This window comes from Mustela nivalis (assembly GCF_964662115.1).
Source record: "Mustela nivalis genome assembly, chromosome: 17".
In the NCBI taxonomy this organism is placed as follows: Eukaryota; Metazoa; Chordata; class Mammalia; order Carnivora; family Mustelidae; genus Mustela; species Mustela nivalis.
Window position 1 is genome coordinate 3,679,259 of NC_139036.1, and position 18,514 is coordinate 3,697,772.

General features: G+C 58.1%; 1 protein-coding gene and 1 long non-coding RNA gene across 3 annotated transcripts; one reads left to right on the forward strand and one right to left on the reverse strand.

Annotated features, from left to right (window-relative positions):
• Positions 1–169: 169 nt before the first annotated feature.
• Positions 170–8,536, reverse strand: YBX2 (Y-box binding protein 2). 2 transcript variants are annotated; one of them, XM_082707947.1, is made up of 10 exons: positions 8,481–8,536; positions 8,257–8,339; positions 4,839–4,902; positions 3,363–3,396; positions 2,436–2,525; positions 1,710–1,994; positions 1,464–1,564; positions 1,024–1,201; positions 645–729; positions 170–547 (listed from the first exon to the last, which is right to left on the reverse strand). In XM_082707947.1, the coding sequence occupies exons 2-9, from the start codon at positions 8,264–8,266 to the stop codon at positions 679–681; spliced, it is 813 nt and encodes a 270-aa protein (XP_082564073.1). In that variant the 5' UTR covers positions 8,267–8,339; positions 8,481–8,536; the 3' UTR covers positions 170–547; positions 645–678. The 2 variants fall into 2 exon arrangements, with proteins under 2 accessions (XP_082564073.1, XP_082564072.1); XM_082707946.1 differs by lacking the exons at positions 8,257–8,339; positions 8,481–8,536 and adding an exon at positions 5,496–5,856.
• On the forward strand, positions 7,164–18,158 carry LOC309851969. Its single transcript, XR_014305017.1, has 3 exons — positions 7,164–7,356; positions 9,247–9,549; positions 17,912–18,158. It is a non-coding gene; the product is annotated as an uncharacterized lncRNA (long non-coding RNA).
• The last annotated feature ends 356 nt before the right edge of the window (positions 18,159–18,514 follow it).

Consider the following 18,514-nt stretch of genomic DNA (forward strand, 5'->3'; position numbering starts at 1 on the left):
AGCCCCAGGGTAGGGACAGGACAAGTGAATCTCCCGGGATGGGGGGAGGCACCCTCAGACCTGCACCAGGGAGGAGGGCTCACGCCCGCCTGGCCAACCCCCCACCCTCTGCCGCCCCCATTGGCAGGGAGGTACCGGCGAGTCCACAGAAAAGAGGCAGACACCAAGACCACGGGGAAAGCCTGGTTTTGTTTTTACTGGAGGCTCGGGTGGCACATGACAGTTCATTAAATGGCTTCAGAGGTAGGGGCTAGAGGAGAGACCAAAAATAAACTGGGGTGGGAGAGAAAAGCAACCAGGAGGAGGTAGAAGCTGGCTGGTTCCTTCACAGCCTGATTTAGGGGAGGGACGTGGTGCCTCTTAACAGTAGGATGGCTCCCTTCCTTCAGCCCTTGGTAGGGACAGAGAAAAAGCAAAAGGCTGTTGCTTCAGCCCTCCTGAGTCTCAAGGAAAAGGGGAAAGCTGGTGTTTTGATGTCATGGATTCTGGGAAGGGGGCAGGGGGTGCTGGGTGGGGTACAGGACGGTTGGAAAAACTGGCAGATAACCTGCATGAGAGAGAGACAGCGACAAGTTGTGACCGGGGACTCCTCCTCAGGCCCAGCGTCCCATCTCCGGGCCTGCCCCCCAGGTGCAGCCGCTCACCAGATGGTAGCTCTGGGGGTCCTTCGTGTTGGAGTCACTCCAGTATGGTAGGTGGGGGGTCCCCACTGTTGATGGGGGCTGAGGTCTGGAGAGAACAGGCTGGTCATTTGAGACCCTCTTACTCTTGAGAGCCCCCAACTTGAACCTTCTTCCACGTTTGTTCTTCCCATTCCTCCCACAAGCAGGGGGGCTGGGGCTCCAAGCAGAGTGAGAGGGGGGTCTGGGGGGACACCTGCCTGAAGGTAGAGGACCCAGCACCAGCAGTCTGGGCTCCCTGGTGTGTGTGGGGGTTTTTGCCGGGGCAGAGAAGGGAAGGGAAAAGGGCTGGGGCTGTTTCTCTTACCCCCTTTGCCCCCCACCAAGCAGCCCAGGTCCTCACCTCCGGGGCTGTAGGCTGCCTGGATCCGGGGGGCTGCTGCCGCCGCCGCTGGAAATAGGGGCGGTTTCGTGGGCGCTGGGGCTCAGGCCGGGAACCATCAGTGGGGCCTTGGTTGGGCTTGGTCTCTCCATCCCCACCTTCTGTGGTAGGCTGCTGGGGTGGCCTGGGGCGGAAAGGCCTGGGGAGACAAGTAGGAGACCCTGGAGCAGGCAGAGAGAGCCAGTGGGTTCCGTCTCCCTCCCTCCCAGGGCTCCCCCAGAAGAGGGGAACCAGCCGGCTTCCCCCTCCCCCTCCCCCACCCCGGGCACCTAAGCAGCCATCTCTCAGCTGCCCTGGCCCCTTGCTGCCAGCCTCAGGCTCCTCTTAGCCTCGCTCGCCACCCCCCACACCCACCAATGCCCGACGGCAAGGGGAAGACAGCCTGGGAAAGGGAGTCTTACCTGCGGTACCGAGGCCGGAATCTGGGAGGGGGCACACGATCATCTCCTTGCTGGTCCCCCTCCAATGGGGCTGTCTCTTTGGACTCTACCCCGTCGGTGCCCTAGGAGCACGCAAAGGCCCGGGGGAGTGGGGGAGGGGCGACAGCATCCAGGGCCCCAAGCATCGGGACCGGTCCCTGGAGACCCAGAGGTCTGTGTCCACCCCTCCCCCGGGGTGGACAGCCTCCACATGCCCGGGACCCCCACCTCTATAGGCTGCTGCTGGCTGGGGGGCCGAGGGCCTCGCACAAAGCGCCGTCGGTAGAAGAAGGGAGGTGGGCGCCGCCGCCTGGGCCTCTGCCCTGAGTCCTCAACTCGTTCGCCTTCACTGCCCGGTTCCGCCCCACCAGACGGAGCCTCTGCCACCATGGGTGGGGGGGCGGCCGGGCGAGGCCGGGGGATGAACCTGCGGAACCTGCGCCGATTGGGGGCGTAGCGGCTGCCCTTCACGGGCACGCCCCCGGGCCCAGTCACATTGGCAGCTTCGGCACCCTGGGGGAGAGGCGGGGAGCACCGCAAAGCTCACCCCAGCTGCACACCCAATGCCCCCAAACCCACTTCCCCTCCTCCCAGGTAAACCCCCCCATCTGCCCTGCAGCACCCCCAGGCTGCGGTTTCCTGCCCTCCTCCAATGGCCTGGGTCTGCCTGTGGACGCTTCAAGGAAGGGCCCCTCTCTAACTCGCCCTTCCCAGGTAGCTGCTATTGGACCCTGCAGTCTGGGGTTGGGGAGGAAGAGGGCAGGCTCCAGACTCCTGTAGAAGCCACTAGAAGTGCTTGGTGTGTGACAAAGAAGCCTGGAAGTCATGAAGGGCTCTAGGACGTCTGGCGAAGGCCCCAGCCATCCTGGGGACAGCACTGTCCCACTCCACTCCACAGCCTGGGCTAACTGGCCCGAGGAAGGGGGCCCTTGGGAGGGTCGCCCCAGCCCGAACCTTCTCTCCCTCCACGACATCGAACTCCACGGTCTCCCCGTCTCCAACGCTGCGTAGGAACTTCCTGGGGTTGTTCCTTTTAATGGCCGTCTGGCAGAGGAAAGGCCATGAGAAAGGTGAGGGCAGCAGGCCCGGAGTCTCCCTCACCCCTGCTGGGTCCGCCACCCCATTTCCTTCTGTTCACCATCCATCACGGGTGCAGCTGGGCCGGAGGGCGGAGCGCGGAGGCAGGCCAAGTTCAGTGGGGGAGAAGCCGCAAACCAGAGGCAAACCAGACGCCTCCCAGCGCCCGCTCCCTCAGCACTGTCCCTGGGACACGCTCCCCCCTCCCTTCAGCCTTCAGGGATTTCCCAAAGGGAGGCCAGAAGCAGGAACTCAAAGCATAACCAGAGGCAGACACCGTCCTAAGTTGCAGAGCAGGCAAAGTGCCCTGTGCTTCTTACCCGAGAGCTCCTGCCCCCAGAGAGGTGGTTCTCAAGCTGTGGCCGCACCAGCATCACCTGGAGACCCCTTCAGACGGGTGGTGGCCCCTCCCCCAAGCTTGACCGCTGCAGCAGCCCTGGGTTGGGCGAGGGTTCCCAGGGCCCATGATGCTGCTGCCTTGGGGACCACACTTTGAGAACCACCGCAAGTAGCTCCAGCCTGTGTCCTTTCCCTCAGAACACGGCCTAGGGTTCATTCTTGAGTAACAGGTCCCAACGTGGGGAGTGAGCATGCCACAGCCAGAGGGCAACAAGCACATTTCTCACGCAGACCGCGTGACACACGTGGGGCCAATGGCGGTTAATACAGGCACCTGAGGTGAGGGGGAGGAGGGGACCACTTCCTGGCGGGCATGCTGTTTCGAGGGGAAAGCAGGCAGATGATGGCAAAGGCCTTCCGGGAGGGGGTGCGTTCTTCCCCACTCCCCGCCCCCCCAGCTCTTACCTGGTGAACAAAGACATCCTCCTTGGTGTCATTCCTGCAGAACGGGAGGGGTTGTTGGAAGGGGCCTCAGGGAGGCCTCCCCAGGTGGCCAGACCCCAAAGGAGCAGGCCCACCCTCGCCCACCACCCTGGGCTCCCTGAGAGGGGGGAGGGTAGACGGGCCCAGGGAGTGATAAGAGCCAGGAGTTGGTATGAAGGGAAGGATAGCAAAAACCTCAGTGAAAACCCTGAACTTCCTAAGGGTGGAGGGGGAGGCAAAGTCACCTTGAAGACGCTGGGCCAGCTCTTTACCTGTGGAGGACTCACTTCTCTGCCCCAGGGGCACCTTAGAACCTGGCAGTGCCGAGCAACTACCTCAGGCCAACACCCCCGCCCCAGCCCCTATCACAGCTGGAAAATTCCTCTCCAGGTCTTCCCTTCCACAGTCTAGAAGGAGGGAGAAAGTGTGGATGGGGGTGGGGGGTCGAGGTGCAGAACGAGTCTGAAAAAAGGACAGTGTTCCCAGGGACTGCTCTAAACATCCCCGATACTTTATTCTCGCCCTCAGCCCAGGGGTGAACCCCAGATTAGCCACCGCCACCCCAAAATACCGAGGACCAAGGGTGGGAAAGAAGAGTGTTTTTGACCATTCTCGATCACGACTTGCCTAATACCCCAGCTTATCCTAGCACCCCATGGTGGGGCAGAGGGGAATGGAGAGATTTTTCTCCAGAACTTCCCAGGAGCCCTCGGTTTCCAGAATTAGAGAGGAATCCTTCCCTAGATCAAATGTGCTGGCTTTAAGGCACTTGGATCTGCACAAAGGTCAGCCTGCTAAGAGGGAACTAGGGCCTCCTGGGAGGGCTGGGCTGGGCAGGGTGCCCAGGCTAGGGAAGGGCCCACTGGGGGAGACCTGGCTCAGCTCAGAATCTGCCACTGTAGCCCCTCCCCCAGACGGGAGGGTTAGAGATGCCCAAATGAAGGAAAGCAGCAGCCTGTACCGAGGCTGGCTTCCTTCCCCAGCCAGCCGCCTGCAAGGCCCTCCCCAGCCTCAGCCCGGTCAGGGTCAGGTGGGGGGATGCAGATGAGCCAGCAGCCCTCTATGGGACATGAGTCAGGGGAGGGCTCCTCCAGCGCCCGAAACAGGAAATGAGTGAGAATTCCAGCCTGGAGCCCCGAGGCGAAGACAGCAGGTATATTCTGCCCCAAAGGTGAAGCAAACTAAACCGCAAGGTGAGCCAGACGCGAGCCAGCCGGCAGCGCAGAGCCAGGTTTGCTAGGTTCCTAAGTCATTAACTCTCCACTGCCCTTGGAGGTGCGCAGGCGCCTTCATCTCACCCACGTCTGCACCGTGGCTTAAAGACTTTCAATCAGCGTCAGCTGGACTCGGCAACCATGTGCCTCAGCAGCCGGGAGAGAGGAGTCGGGAGGGTGTCCAGTCCCACCGGCCGGTTCAGAAAAACGCCCCTTTCTCCCCCTTCCCGCGTTTCTCAGATACCTGTTGATGAATCCGTAGCCATTCCGGACGTTGAACCATTTCACAGTGCCCAGGACTTGGATTGCTGGCAGGCAGAGATGCAGCGGGACAGGAAGGAAGAGACGAGCTGGGCTCAGTTTGGAGATTCCGCAAATCCTGCCTCCCCTTTACCGATTACGGGTAACTTCAAGCCACCGGTTTCTCTCAGGAGCTCCAAGGCTTGCTTTCTGATCCCACATCCACGAAATGGACGTGCCCACACAGCGGGGCCCGGGCTCCCAAGACCCTTCCAACTGGAAGTCAGGCTCCTCGTGGGCTACAAATCCACGCCCCGCACCCAGAACCAGGTACCTGCAGGGCCCACCAAGTCGGGCCCTCCCAGTGAAAGGGCTCCCAGAACACCTGCTTCCCTGGCTGAAATTCGGCTAGGACTAGGCCCAGGGTCCGGCCAAGGGGCCCCAGCGGGACCCGCCCACCACGCCCCCACCAGCGGGGAAGGCACAGCGGGATTTGGCGCCAGCGGGACTCACTCAGCTCAGCTGCCCTCAGCCCAGCGAGTCCTTGGAGCCGCCGGGCCAGGCCGGCCTTGGGCTCTGGGGACCGCGCGTGGGCTCCGCAATGCCCCTCCCCCAGCCCGTCGACCCCGCAGAGCGGCTCTGGCACGCGCCCGCCCCTCACCCAGCACCGGCTTGTCCGCCTGACTCCGGGCCGGGGGCGCGGGGGTCCCCGACGCTGCCGTCGTCGGGTTGCCAGGGGTGCGGGGACCCGGCGCCGAGGGGGTCCCGGTGGCGGGGCCCGAGGCGGCTCCGACTCCGCCGCCGCCCGCCCCGCCGCCTGCTTTCTGTGGCTCCCCCGCGGGCACCGGTACCACCACCGCTACCACCCCTGCCGCCGTCGCGGGCACCGTCGCCGCGGGGGCCGCTGTCGCCACCGCTGCCGCCTCCGCCTCACTCATCCCGCCGGGTCCGGTACCGGCCCCCGCCGCCGCCACCTCCTCCGCCGCCGCCACCGCCCCGGCCCCTCCCCCCGGCTCGCGAACCCGCCGCCCCGCTCGGTCCTCGCGCCCCGAGCCTCGCCCGCACGCCGGCAGCGGGCCCCGGGCCGAGGCCAATCGCAGCCCGCAGCCGCGGCGCGCGCAGGCCCCGCCTCCCGGCCACAGGCCAATCGGAGAGGAGCAGCGCTCCCCCGGCCCGCACCCCGGCCACGCCTCCCGGACTTCGCGCGGCGGCCGAGGCCCGGGCTCGCAGCCCCGTAAGTACACCTGGGTCCCACCCCGCACCCGTCACATGACCGCCGCCAGCCCAGCCGATTGGCCGTCGGCCCCTTTCCCCTCCCCCTCCGCCCCTCTCCACCGGCCGCGGGAAATCAAACGGGCTCGTCGCGCCCCAACGGCCACCTGGCCTCTGCGCGCAGGGCGGGGCGGGGGGCGCTGCTCCGGGGTTGCCCCTGACGACCCGGGTGGGGGGCTGGGCCCGGCGCCGGCAGCCTCCGCACGGGCTGGGGGCGGCACCGCTCCCCTCCGCCCTCGAGACAGCGGGTGTCTGCACTCCGCCCGTCCCCGGGGGACGCCCCGCACGCCCGGGGCCGGTGCCTGCCCGCGCCATAGAGCGACGACTTTCCGCTCGCAGTCGCGCTCAGTCTCGCTGTCGTGGTAGAAGCCGCAGAGCAGACCGCGGCGCTCCGTTTCCGTGCGGCTCTCACCCTGGCCACTGCTGTGCGACCTCGCCCGAGGGAGCCGGTTCCCGCAAGCCGCCCCTGGGCACCCGCAAATTCCCCGCCGATTTGGGGTCCCGCGCGCCGCGGCCGCCCAACCAGCTCCCGGGCCGCTCCGTCCGCCTTCTTCCTTTCCCTGCGGCCTCGAGGCCTTCGCGCGGGCTCCTCCACCTGCGCGCGTCGGGGACCTTCGGCGCGACCTCACGGGCACACCCTCATGCTTCCCCGGGCGCGCCTGTCTCGGCCCCGGTCCGGCCAGCTGGCCGTGAACCGCACGGCGCAAGAACTCGGAGTGCTGGAGCCGGCAGCGCCGCTCGCTGCTTCTTGAAAGCTGCGCGGTCCCCGCCCCGCATGTGAAAAGACGGGGGTCCCCGCGCGACGCCCGCCCGGGTTTCAAGGGGGCCCTGGCGCTCGCCGCCAGCTGCAGTGTCGCTCCCGGCCTGGTCCGGCTCCAGAAGTCGCTCCCTCCGGGGCCGCCCCACCTCGCGACCTGGGCGCAGCGTATTTTTAGCCGGGACGTTGCTCCCGGGCGGGCCTCGTGCCGGCAGGCGCGGCGGGCCCCACGTGCACGTCCCCTGTCCCCGGGTCCGCGCTCCAGCCGCGGCCAATCCCGGTGCCGGCGCGCCCTCTGCCGGCCGCTCCCGGAGGCGCCGGCTTCCTCGCAGTCCCGGGCACCTGCTCCCCGGTCCGCCCCACCCTGCGGCCCTTCCCGAGGCGACGGTTCTGTCTCAACGCAGACAGAAAAGGGGGGGAAAGTGAGAATCACGAGGCAAGGCCGGGAAGGATGCAGAAATGACCGCCCTCCCACGGGCTGTTTAGGACCGAGGTACCTGTGTTCAGCCCCTGCCTGGAAGAATGCAGAAGCAGGAGGGCCAGGGCTGGGGCAAGGGAAGCAAGAGACCGCACAGGGTGGCCCCGGGAGCAGAGGGAGCGCAGGGAAGGTGCCTAGGGAGTTCTGGTGTGGGCTGGTTCGCTGCACTATGAGAGGAGGGGAAGCTCGGAGGAAGGGGGAGCCCTGCCTGCGGTAAGGTTAAGAAAGTGTTAGGGGTTCCCCGAGTGAGGGCAGTTAAGAACTCTTGTTCATAAACACTGACACTTTTTATCTCTGCAGACAGGAATTAGCAGATGCAACAGAGATAAGCAGTTAATTTCCCTGTTCTGTTGAAGGGTTTCCCCGTGCGATTTCTTCCGGTGATTTAAGTATGTTTACCAACCAGAGCTAGGAAGGACTCCAGACATTATAGCCCAAAGCCTTCCTCCTCTGCCACTCTCTCTCCATTCACTTCTGTCTACCTCAAGTTCAACATCTTGCCTTGTCTTGTTCACTGTGTTATCAAAATGAAAGCAACTCCCCCCACCCCCACACCCATCTCCTTAGCTGTGCTCACCCTTCGCAGCCCCATCAAAGAAACACCAGGCGAAGCAGTCTTCATGGCCTCTGCTTCCTTGTATTTCCTTCCCTCCCTACCAAATCTGGTTTCTCCCTGCCCTCCCCGAGATGTCTTCAGCAACGGTCCCCAAGCCCTTCCTAATCGGTTTTGGCGACCACCTGTCACCTCTGCAGCCTGCGTGTCCATCCCTGAGCCCCTCCCGCCTCCCAGCAGACCCAGCCGGCTCTCTCCAGCCAGTTGCCCCCAGGAACCCGAAACCCGAAGAACCTGCATATAAGCCCCCTTTTTCCTCCCCCTCCACCCGCTGCTCCTTGCTGACATGACCACGTACCCACAAACAGTCATTCTGCGGTGTCCACCTCTCACCTGGAGAAGTTTCCTTCAGCCGCCCCGGTGTAGCACGGTGGAGGTGAAGATGCTGGTATCAAACCAAGACACTGAATGAATGAGGAGAAGATGCTGGTATCAAACCAAGACACTGAATGAATGATCGAGAAGCTGGTGCTGGCTGTGCCCCTCGTCCCAGATGCTCCCAGCGACTCCCTGCCCCAACACACACAACTTCTCGGGGCCCGCACCTCCTCTCACTTTTCTCAGCTGCTCCAGACCTACAACCTCAAGTGCCTCTGCTCCCAGTCCCCTCTTCCACGCTCAGCAAGCACTGCCAGATCCTTGACCTTTCCTCTGCCCCTGACTTTGCTTACCTCCTCCTTCTGGAAACCTCCTCCTTGTCTTGTTCTGTTCGTAATATGAGTTAGTATTGATTCAGTATTTCCTGTGCACCACACCCCGAGCTAAGGATTTTAGATACCCTCAATTGTTAATTCTTTATGACAATCTTGGGAAGGGAGTGCCATCCATATCCCCATTCTCCAGATAAGGAAACAGGCTTAGTGGGGTTAAGCAACCAGCCCAAGACCACACAGCCGCAGAACAAGCCAGTGGGGCTTCAAAGGCAGGGCATAACTTCTGAGTCGCCAGCTTCCTTCTGCTGTGCTATGACCATACTTTTCCATCCTTTCTAGTTCTTTCCATATGTCACACTTTTCCTTCCAAACCAAATTTCTTGAAAACCTGTCTGCATTACCCGGGCTCTGCTTCTTCCCTTGACCTGGCATCCGGGAAAGACATTGACACCTGCCATCCCACCTAGTTCAACAGACACCTTTTTGCCCTTGTTTCTCTACCTCGGTCTATGGGGCAGGTGCACCTGGAGACCATTTCATTCTCAGATTTCTCAACGGGCTCACCAGCCTTCCTAAAGGTCAGAGCCCCCAGTTCTTCTCTTGCTCTGATGCTATGACCTTTCTTTTGTGTCCCCTTAGGAACCTACGTTGCAGTCTTAATCCCCACACCTGTGAATTGCGACCGTGTTTGGAAATAGGGTCGGCAGGCGTGATCAAGTTCAGGGGGTGTCACTAGGGTGGCCCCTCACCCAGCGTGACTGGAAACTTCCATGTAGAGGCAGCCGCGGAGGGAGGGTGCACCATGAGGACGAGCCGACGCCCCGGTGCCACAAGCTGCAAGGAGCACCTGGGGCCATCAGCAGCTGGAAGACGGAAGTGGCTTCTTCGGAGAGAGGACAGCCTTGCCGACATCTGGATTTCAGACTTCCCTCCTATAGAACCGTAAGCACAAATTTCTGTCTCTTAAATTTAAAAAATTTAAGATTTTATTTACTTGACACACACACACACAGAGAGAGAGAGAGAGAGAGAGAGAGAGCAAGCACAAGCAGGGGAGAGTGGCAGGCAGAGGGAGAAGCAGGCTTCCCACAGAGCAGGGAGCCTGACGCAGGGCTCGATCCCAGAACCCTGGCATCATGACCTGAGCGGAAGGCAGTCACTTAACCAACTGAGCCACCCAGGTGCCCAGAAATTTCTCTTTTTATTTTTTATTTTTTTTTAAAGATTTTATTTATTTACCAGAGAGAGAGAGGGGGAGAGAGCGAACACAGGCAGACAGAATGGCAGGCAGAGGCAGAGGGAGAAGCAGGCTCCCCGCCGAGCAAGGAGCCCGATGCGGGACTCGATCCCAGGACTCCGGGATCATGACCCGAGCCGAAGGCAGCTGCTTAACCAACTGAGCCACCCAGGCGTCCCAAATTTCTCTTTTTAAACACCAAGCTTGTGGTTCTTCAATACGGCAGCCCCAGAACCCAGAGCCAGCTCAAACCCAGATGACTGCCCAGTCTGTGCCTCCATCCTGGGCCACCTGAGCTCCAGACCTGGGATGGCCAGCTGCCAGCCGCAAATCCCCAGGGTCCCCTGTCCTGATAAAGGGCTCCACTATATCCAGACCCAGAGATATGGGTCCCACCGTCCCCACTCAGTCCACACCTTCAGCAGCTCCTGCCGACTTGCCCTCCCCTCTTGGGACTGCCCCCTTCCAGTCCATTTTGCAAGAGGTACCCCAGGATTTCACCCACCAAGTAGCCTACCAGACACCCTGTCCTACCGTCCTGCTTGATTTCTTCTGTAGTAATCACCCGTACCTGCTATTTCCCTATTCATATTTTCTTGGTTTTTTTTGTTGTTGCTTTTTAGAAAAGATTTTGTTTTATTTATTTGACAAAAAAAGAGACAGCTAGAGAGGGAACACAAGTAGGGGAAGTGGGAGAGGGAGAAGCAGGCTTCCCACAGAGCAGGGAGCCTGACGCAGGGCTCGATCCCAGAACCCTGGCATCATGACCTGAGCTGAAGGGAGACACCTAATGACTGAGCCCCCGGGCTCCCTTATTTTCTTGTTTATGATGTACGAGCTTGAAATCTTATCTGTCTCAGTGCTGAAAACTGTACCCAAGCTCTAGCAGGGGACCAGTGAAGGTTTGTAAATGAAGTAATGAAGACAGACAGAAACATTTTCTGAAATGCAGTTTTTTTCCCTCCCAATACTTAGGCACCTTCAAGGATTAATCTATTTATTTGAGAGAGAGAGCGAGCAAGTGAGCACGGATGGGAGAGGCAGACGCAGAGGGAGAGGGAATCTCAAGTAGACTCTGCACCCAGCGCAGAGCCCGGCACAGGGCTCGATCTCATGACCCTGAGGACAGGATCTGGCTGAAACCCAGAGTCAGACACCTCACGGACTGTGCCACCAGGCGCCACGCCCAGCTCATTCCCTATGGCCTGTGGTCCATCCACTGGGCACATGACCCAGAGAGGCTCTTTTATAAAAGGCTTGCAAGGAGCCGGTCATGGGAATGGGGAGGTGGGCAGTTAGAGGCAGTGTCCTGCCTGGGGGTGTGCTGAGGACAGTGGAAGGTGTCCATGTGGCTGGCTCAGCCCATGAACCATCTGGCTTCAGCTCAGGTCACAATCTCAGCATCTCAGGATGGAGCCCCGCATCGGGCTCCCTGCTCAGTGGGTGCCTGCTCCCCCCTCTGCCTCGTCCCCTCCCTGCTGGCTCATCCTCTGTCTCTCTCAAAGAAATAACTGACAGGTTCGATGCTCTATGGCCACACAGCACTTAGAGAAAAAGAATAGGAAACCGAAAGAGATGTACCACAGTCTCGCTCACTTAGGAGACCCCGTCCCACAGACAACAAATCACTGCCTGCCCTGAGTGTTCGTCCTGAGTCCCTCCTGCCTCCCAGCACACCCAGCACACCCAGCATTCCAAGCTCGTCAGAATCCATAAAGATGGAAAGATATACAATAGCACAATTGCCTGTACGAGGGAAGGGATAGAAATGGGGTGAGAGATCAACAAACAAGATGAACCAATTAAGCAAATTTAGGATTGAATGAATGAAAAACTCTGTTCTGCTTGAAATGTTTCTGTGACTTCCCAGGAAACACTGGTAGGTAAAAGTCAAAGACTCAAGACTGAATTAGCTCTAAAGACCTGAGATCCGGCCGGCCCTGTCTCTTGTCCTGGCTGCCAAGGCCCTGCCCATCCAGCCCCCAAGCACTCCCTCTCGACGGGTCTTCGGACCCTGGTCCAAATTGCCTGGTAGAGCAGCCACTAGCTACTGAAGTTCAATTAAAATGAAATACAAAACCCAGCCGTGGATTGTGGTTGAGGTTCGAACACAGACATGGGACATTTTTGTCCTCATGGAGAGTTCTAGAAGACGCTGTTGCTGCACAACCATCTCTTGAAAGCTCAGCCTCCATCATGCCCCACCTGCCCTCCAGGTGCAGGGAATCCCCCTTTGAAGTAGTTTCCCTGACATTTGCTGGAACCTTCCTCTGGCCATGGAGGGACAAAGACGAGGGCACCTGGAGCTGTGATGACGACCACAGTCCCTGTTGGCACCTCTGCAAGTCTTATAAGAATATTCCAGGGGCACCTGGGGGGCTCAATCAGTGAAGCGTCTGCCTTCAGTTCAGGTCGTGATCTCAGGGTCCCGGGGTCAAGCCCCAAATCGGGCTCCCTGCTCAGCGGGGAGTCTGCTGACCCCTCTGCTGCTTGCCTTGCTTGTGTGCTCTCTCTCTTTCTCAAATAAATAAATCTTAAAAAAGAATAAGAATATTTCAGGTTGGGGTGCCTGGATGGCAGAATTGGTTTAGCATCGGACTCCCAGTTTTCAGCTCAGATCCTAATCTCAGGGTCTTGAGATCAAGCTCCTAGTCAGGCTCTGTGTTCAGCACAGAGTCGGTTGGGGAATCCCTCTCCCTCTCCTTCTCCCTCTGCCTCTGCCCCTGCCTCTCCCTCTGCCCCTCCCACTAGTACTCAGGAAGACAGGGCTCGGAGGGATGTCACAGTTTATGCTTTGACCTGAAGGAGGAAAAGAGGCACTTGAAGTAGCTGCTTGAAGTAGCTGGTGCAAAGGGCCTGAGGCAGAAAAGCCTTGAGCCTATGGGAGAAAAAAAGTTCAATGAACCTGGAGGACGGTGGGGAAGGCAAAGCCCAAGGAACCAATGCCGTGGAGTCTGGATTTTGTTCCGGTAGCGACAGGGATGCTCTGAGAGTTTTAAAAGGAGGCGTGAATCCGATGACCTGTTCCATTTATTCATTTTTTTAAGGTTTTATTTATTTATGTGATAGATCACAAGTGGGCAGAGAGGCAGGCAGAGTGGAGGAAGCAGGCTCCGCACTGAGCAGAGAGCCTGATATGGGACTCGACCCCAGGACCCTGAGATCACGACCTGAGCCAAAGGCCAGAGGCTTAACCCAATGAGCCACCCAGGCGCCCCGACCATTTATTCATTTTAAAGAAGCTTCATTTTTTAAGGATTAGATTTCTGCATAATCTTGACATCCAATGTGGGGCCCAAACTCCTGGGCCCGAGATCACCCATCACATGCTCCACTGACCAGGTGAACTGGGCGCCCAGTCATACAAACTTGACTTATCAAAGCACTTGGGTTCACAGCAACACTGAGTGGAGAATGTAGAGATTCTCCTACACCCCTCCCTCCCCCCCACACAACTTCCCCAGCTCCATCTGCTAGTAACACCTCCCTGGGCGGTCCTGCGGGAGAGAAACCCAAGGCAGGCAGCACGGATTCGGGTGGGGGCAGTGGGGATGGAGAAAACGGACTGCTTTGGAATATGCTTCGGAAATCACATCTGCGGGGCTTGGTGGTGGGCTGGACGGGGCCGAGGGGTCTGGGGCTGGGCGGGTGGTAATGCCCCTTCTTTTTCTGACAAACCCTAGATGAGGGATCTCGTCGGGTGCTTGGCGTGGGTCTTGCTTGAAACATGGGCGAGGAGAGCTCACGCTGGGGGCTGGAGATGTGTCTGCCTCTGGGGACAAAGCCAGCGCCCGTGCCCCAGAGGGTGGGGTGAGGGCTCTAGGAAGCAGGGAGTAACTCTCTCTATTCTCCCAGTTCGGGAAGCAGAACCAGAGAGGCTGAGTGATGGGGCCAAAGTCAGGCAGTGAGGGACTCAGGCCTGGGAAAGGCCTGACAGGGTTTTGCAAGTGCTGGAGGCCCGCAGGGGCTCTGGAGACCAACAGGGGGTGGGGAGGCCACGAATCCAGGGGGAAACTTGTCCTGAGCTGAGTTGGCCCCTGAGTGATTGTCCAAATCCCTTTCCTGGGTTCCTCGGTGGCATCGGATGGCCCCACAGCCCTGACACCAGGGGTGGAACAAGGCTTCCCAGGCAGGCTCCAGGAGGCAGTGAGGGTGGAGAGATGTTTTTCTGGGCGGACTGGCCTTTGGGGCCTTCAGGTCAAACTCTGAGATCACAGCTCAGTCAGAGCCACCAAGGTAGCCCCTGAGACGGCCGGGCCGGCTCACCTGTGCAGAAGGGCGACCTGGGGGATGTCCTCTTCCTCCGGAGAAGGGGGTAGGAGGGACCTCCCCTCCCCTCCAAACGGGTAGGAGGCTTGGGCCCAAACAGGGCAACCTTCTTTCTTGTCAAAGTCCCACCTTTGCGGCTGTTTTCCCCTTTGGAAAGTTTAGGATTTGGGGGATCCCGCTCATCTCTGAGCTGCTTACCACCCCCTTCCTTCTGGATTCCCTCCGGGCTTCGGGACGTTTCTCCTACTTGGCACCCTCTCCCCACCCACCCCATCTGCTCCTTCTGCGAACATCCAGAGCCGGGCACATGCCCCAGCCCCGTGGTGGGCGCTGGGGGGGTGGAGACCCAGGTAGAGGTAGAGGGCCACGTGGTCTAGAGCTGGGGAGGGAGGGGTGAGTCTGGAGGGGACGAAGCACAGACGATGCCATCTAAGGCGGCCTGGGCAAGACCAGGAGGCCAAGCCAGACCCCTGCCCTGGCCATGGCAGGGTCTACTGGAATGGGGTTAGGATTGGGATCGAGCACCGGTGAGTGGCCCGGGGACTGGAGATGCCGGACCAGAGGCCCTGTCTGCCCTTTACAGACGCCGTCTTCTCCTTACTTCCTCTCTTCCATCTGAGATGCTCTTTTCCTGGGTCTGGACCAGCTCCAAAGGGTTGGCACTGGCTGACATTTCTTCATGCCCCGTACACAGTATTCCTGGACCCTCCCTCGTCCTATGGAGGGTCCGAGCTTCTGCAGGGCCCTCTGCTCTGAGGTCTCCCGCGGCCAGAGAACTGCCAGGCTGCCCGGCTGTGTTGGGCCCTGTCCTGGCACTCACTGAGCCACCGCTGTCCCTGCACGGGGCCGTATCTCTCTGCTCTGCTGTCACCTGGCCCCTTTGAATTCCCTGGCCTGTCCACAGGGCCCAGCACGGAGCAAGACTTCCGCTGCCACCCAGAGAAAGAATGAATGAGAACTGGGAAAACTCTGCAGTCATTTGCCTCTGGTTCCTTGAGCTTCCTTTCTCTGCAGCCAGGGTCTATGTTCTGTCCCCAGCCCCAGACCCTACATTCTTGGTCTGGTTTCTACAAACCTTGCTGACTCCGTTCTTGAGCACCAGACTCAGCAAGGCCAGGACTTTTATGTAGGGCTTTTGCTCTAGGCCCAGAACCAAACCTACCTCATTCTCCGGCCCTCCCTCCACCTTCTTTTTCTTAGCCTCCAAGGAGTCCAGGTGTTGTCACAAAGATCCCCCAGGCATCTTCCCAGAGCTCCTCCTACTCTCACACCAGCTCCCATTCACTAACCCATCACTCACCAGGGCTGGACACTAGGTACTCAGCACCCAGGGCCAGGCTGTATGTTTGTTGATTATCTGATAGTGTCCCCCTCCCTGCTGTGCGGAAAGGGCCCATGCCGGGAAGTATGGATGCCACCGTGTCTCAAGTAGCTGATATCCCTAGCAGACTCAGTAGATGTTCATCGCAAGAAGGGGTGAGTAAGTCTGTTCAGAGTTTCGGCTGGGACCGCAGCAGCTGGCTGTGACTGCAGCAGCTGGCTGTGACTGCAGCAGCTGGAGGCTGTGAGAGTCCCTGGCCCAAAGGGTTTCCCATTCACCCATTCTCAAGGTTCATTTGGAGTGTTTGACTTTTATGCAAGCCCTTGAGGGTAGACAGAAGAATTCAATAGTCCTTGCCCAGATCTGCTGACAGGAATAAATTCTCATTGTGATATATTTATACCCCCAGGGGACCCCACCCCTACCCTCTCCTGTTTTCTTTCTGTCCGGGGATTACTTCTGTTCATTGACTTAATTTACCCTCTCCTGCAACAGGGAATCTGCTCACGGTGATCTCAGATGTATCTTTTAAAAGGCACAGCAAAAAGTTTGTAGGAAAATGTGGTAAAACGTTAATAGCAGTCGCCTCCGGGCATTGGGTTTATGGCTTATCTGTTTCTTATTTCCAAAATGTTTTAACAAAAGAGTTCTGTTTTCCATAATAAAATTTGACATAATCCTTTGCATCATTCTCCTGACACACCTGGAGCTCCTTCCCTTTCTGTGAGGGACAAGTCCCACTGAAAACAGAGGGTTTGTCCTCATCCCCAGCCCTGCCCACTTTCCCAAGCTCAACTTGGCTTGAGACTAACATGCACATCCCATCAGAGCTGGCTTCCGAGAACCTCGGGATCCCAGAATCTTTTTTTCTTAAGATTTTATTTATTTGAGAGGGAGAGAGCGTGCATATGAGCAGGGGGAGCAGTGGAGAGAGAGAGAGAGAGAGAGAGAGAGAGAAAAGCAGACTCCCTGCTAAGCAGGAAGCCTGAGGCAGGACTCAATCCCAGGACCCCGTGATCATGACTGAAAGCAGACACTTAACGACTGAGCCCCCCCCCCACCCCTGCCGCCAGGCACTCTAGGATCCCAGAATTGTAACAGTATTTCCCAATCCCTGCATTTCCCTGCAGGAATGACTGTGTCGATATGGTCTGTCCCCAGACACATCGACTGAAGGCACCGTTGACCTACATCTTGATCTCACCTTCTTCATTCAGTTAACCACTAAATTCTATCAATTAGCTCTCCAAGACGTCTCTGGCGCTCCACTCCTCCTCCCGACCTCACCTCCAGGGTCTTGATTTAGGTCTTCATTCTTGCTTACCTGGTTGAGGATTTCCACTGGTCTCTTGCCCCCAGCCCAGCTCCATTCTCCCCCTCCCCTATAGAAGAAGTTGATTTTTCAGAACAGTTTTGGATGCGCAGCCGAATGGAGCAGGGACCTCGATGTTTCCCGTACACCTCCTGTCCCCACTCACGCACAGCTCCAGCCTCTATCAACATCCTCCACCAGAGTGGGACATTTGTTGCAGCTGATGGATCTACCTTGACATTGACATGTCGTGATCACCCAGAGCCCACGGTTTACCTTATGGCTCCTCTGACCTGAGCTGAAGGCAGATGAGATGCTTAACCACCTGAGCCACCCAGGCACCCCAGGAATCCTCTTGACTCTTATTTCTGCCTCCCCCCTCCCCCAGATTTCACCCATGCTTTAAGGTCCAGTTACTAAAACGCTGCTTTCTGAGGGAACTCCTAGACCAAACCCTGAACCACATGACAGCTTCGTGAGCTCCTTATCTCTCGTCCCTCACTCCTTCAACCCATCTCTCTATATCCTGGTCTATCTTGACCTAACACTACTCTGTGTACATCAGAACCACCTTCCCTATCCGTCACTGCTGTGCTGTGGAGTCGTTAACAACCAGCTCTGGACAGAGGGACCCCTGGGTCAGCACACAGCACCTGCCAGTTTCTGTGGTTGGAAATACTTGCAACATGGCCAATTTCAAACTACCAGCAAGACAGTATTGAACATGTAGTTAGGAAGAGATATTAGTCAGGAAGAGCTATGCACGGGGCACTTAGGTGGCTCAGCTGGTTCAGCGTCTGTCTTCCGGGGTCCTGGGATTGAGCCCCAAGTTGGGCTCTCTACTCAGCAGGGTGCTGCTTCTCCCTCTCCCTCCGCCTCCTGCCCTGCCTGCTTGTGCACGTGCTCTCTTTCTCTCTGTAAAATAAATATATTAAATCTTTTTTTTTTTTAAAAGGGAGAGATGCATACAATTGGTTCTTAAACCTATACAAGCAGCCTCCCCCACACCATGGGCTCCCATTCAAGACTTCCCCAGTGTTCCTTAAAGTGTTCCTCATACAACTGTTGTGACCCTCCTGTAGATTTAAAATTACTTGGAAATAGAAGGTTTACAAAGTCTCCCAGAGTAGATATAAACTCATCTGGCAAACTTCTTTCTCAGCAGAACATTGGTGCCCTCCGAATGATGACCCTCTGAGAAAGAAATGAGAAAACAATGAGCTGAATCACAGGACAGCCTCCAAAGCCATGGAAAGTCTACAGCAGGGTTTCTGGAGAGTTCTACCCGAATGTCTGAATTTTAATCTTGGGGAGTGGGTGTAATCCCAGAAGGTGGGAAAGAAATGTGACTTGCCATTAAGGTACGATCTGATCAATTGTATTCAAATCAGTTCTCGAGAGACACTTTTTTTTTAAAAGATGTTATTTATTTATTCGACAGAGAGACACACAGCGAGAGAGAGATCGCCAGCATGGGGGGGGGGGGGACACAGACTCCCCTCTGAGCAAGGATCCCGAGGTGGGACACTATCCCAGGACTCTGGGATCAAGACGGGAGCCAAACGCAGTCGCTTAACCAACTGAGCCATCCAGGTACCCCTGCCAGGTACAATTTTAGGAGCTGCGAACACAGTAATGAACAGAACAGACAGATTCCCAGCCTTATTATACAGGCTCTATTCTAATGGGGACGGCCATCACACAAATAAATGGATGTGAACAGTGTGTGGAAGAGGCTGTCATGTTTGTTATGAGAACACAGAATGTG

Bases quoted from the DNA above. Each gene is read 5' to 3' on its own strand.
- YBX2 (XM_082707946.1), bottom strand. From the start codon at position 5,772: ATGAGTGAGGCGGAGGCGGCAGCGGTGGCGACAGCGGCCCCCGCGGCG. The intron at 2,526-3,362 runs GTAAGAGCTGGG...TTCCTCTGCCAG, and splicing joins AGGATGTCTTTGTTCACCAG to ACGGCCATTAAAAGGAACAA. The intron at 1,202-1,463 runs GTAAGACTCCCT...TTGTCTCCCCAG, and splicing joins TTCCGGCCTCGGTACCGCAG to GCCTTTCCGCCCCAGGCCAC.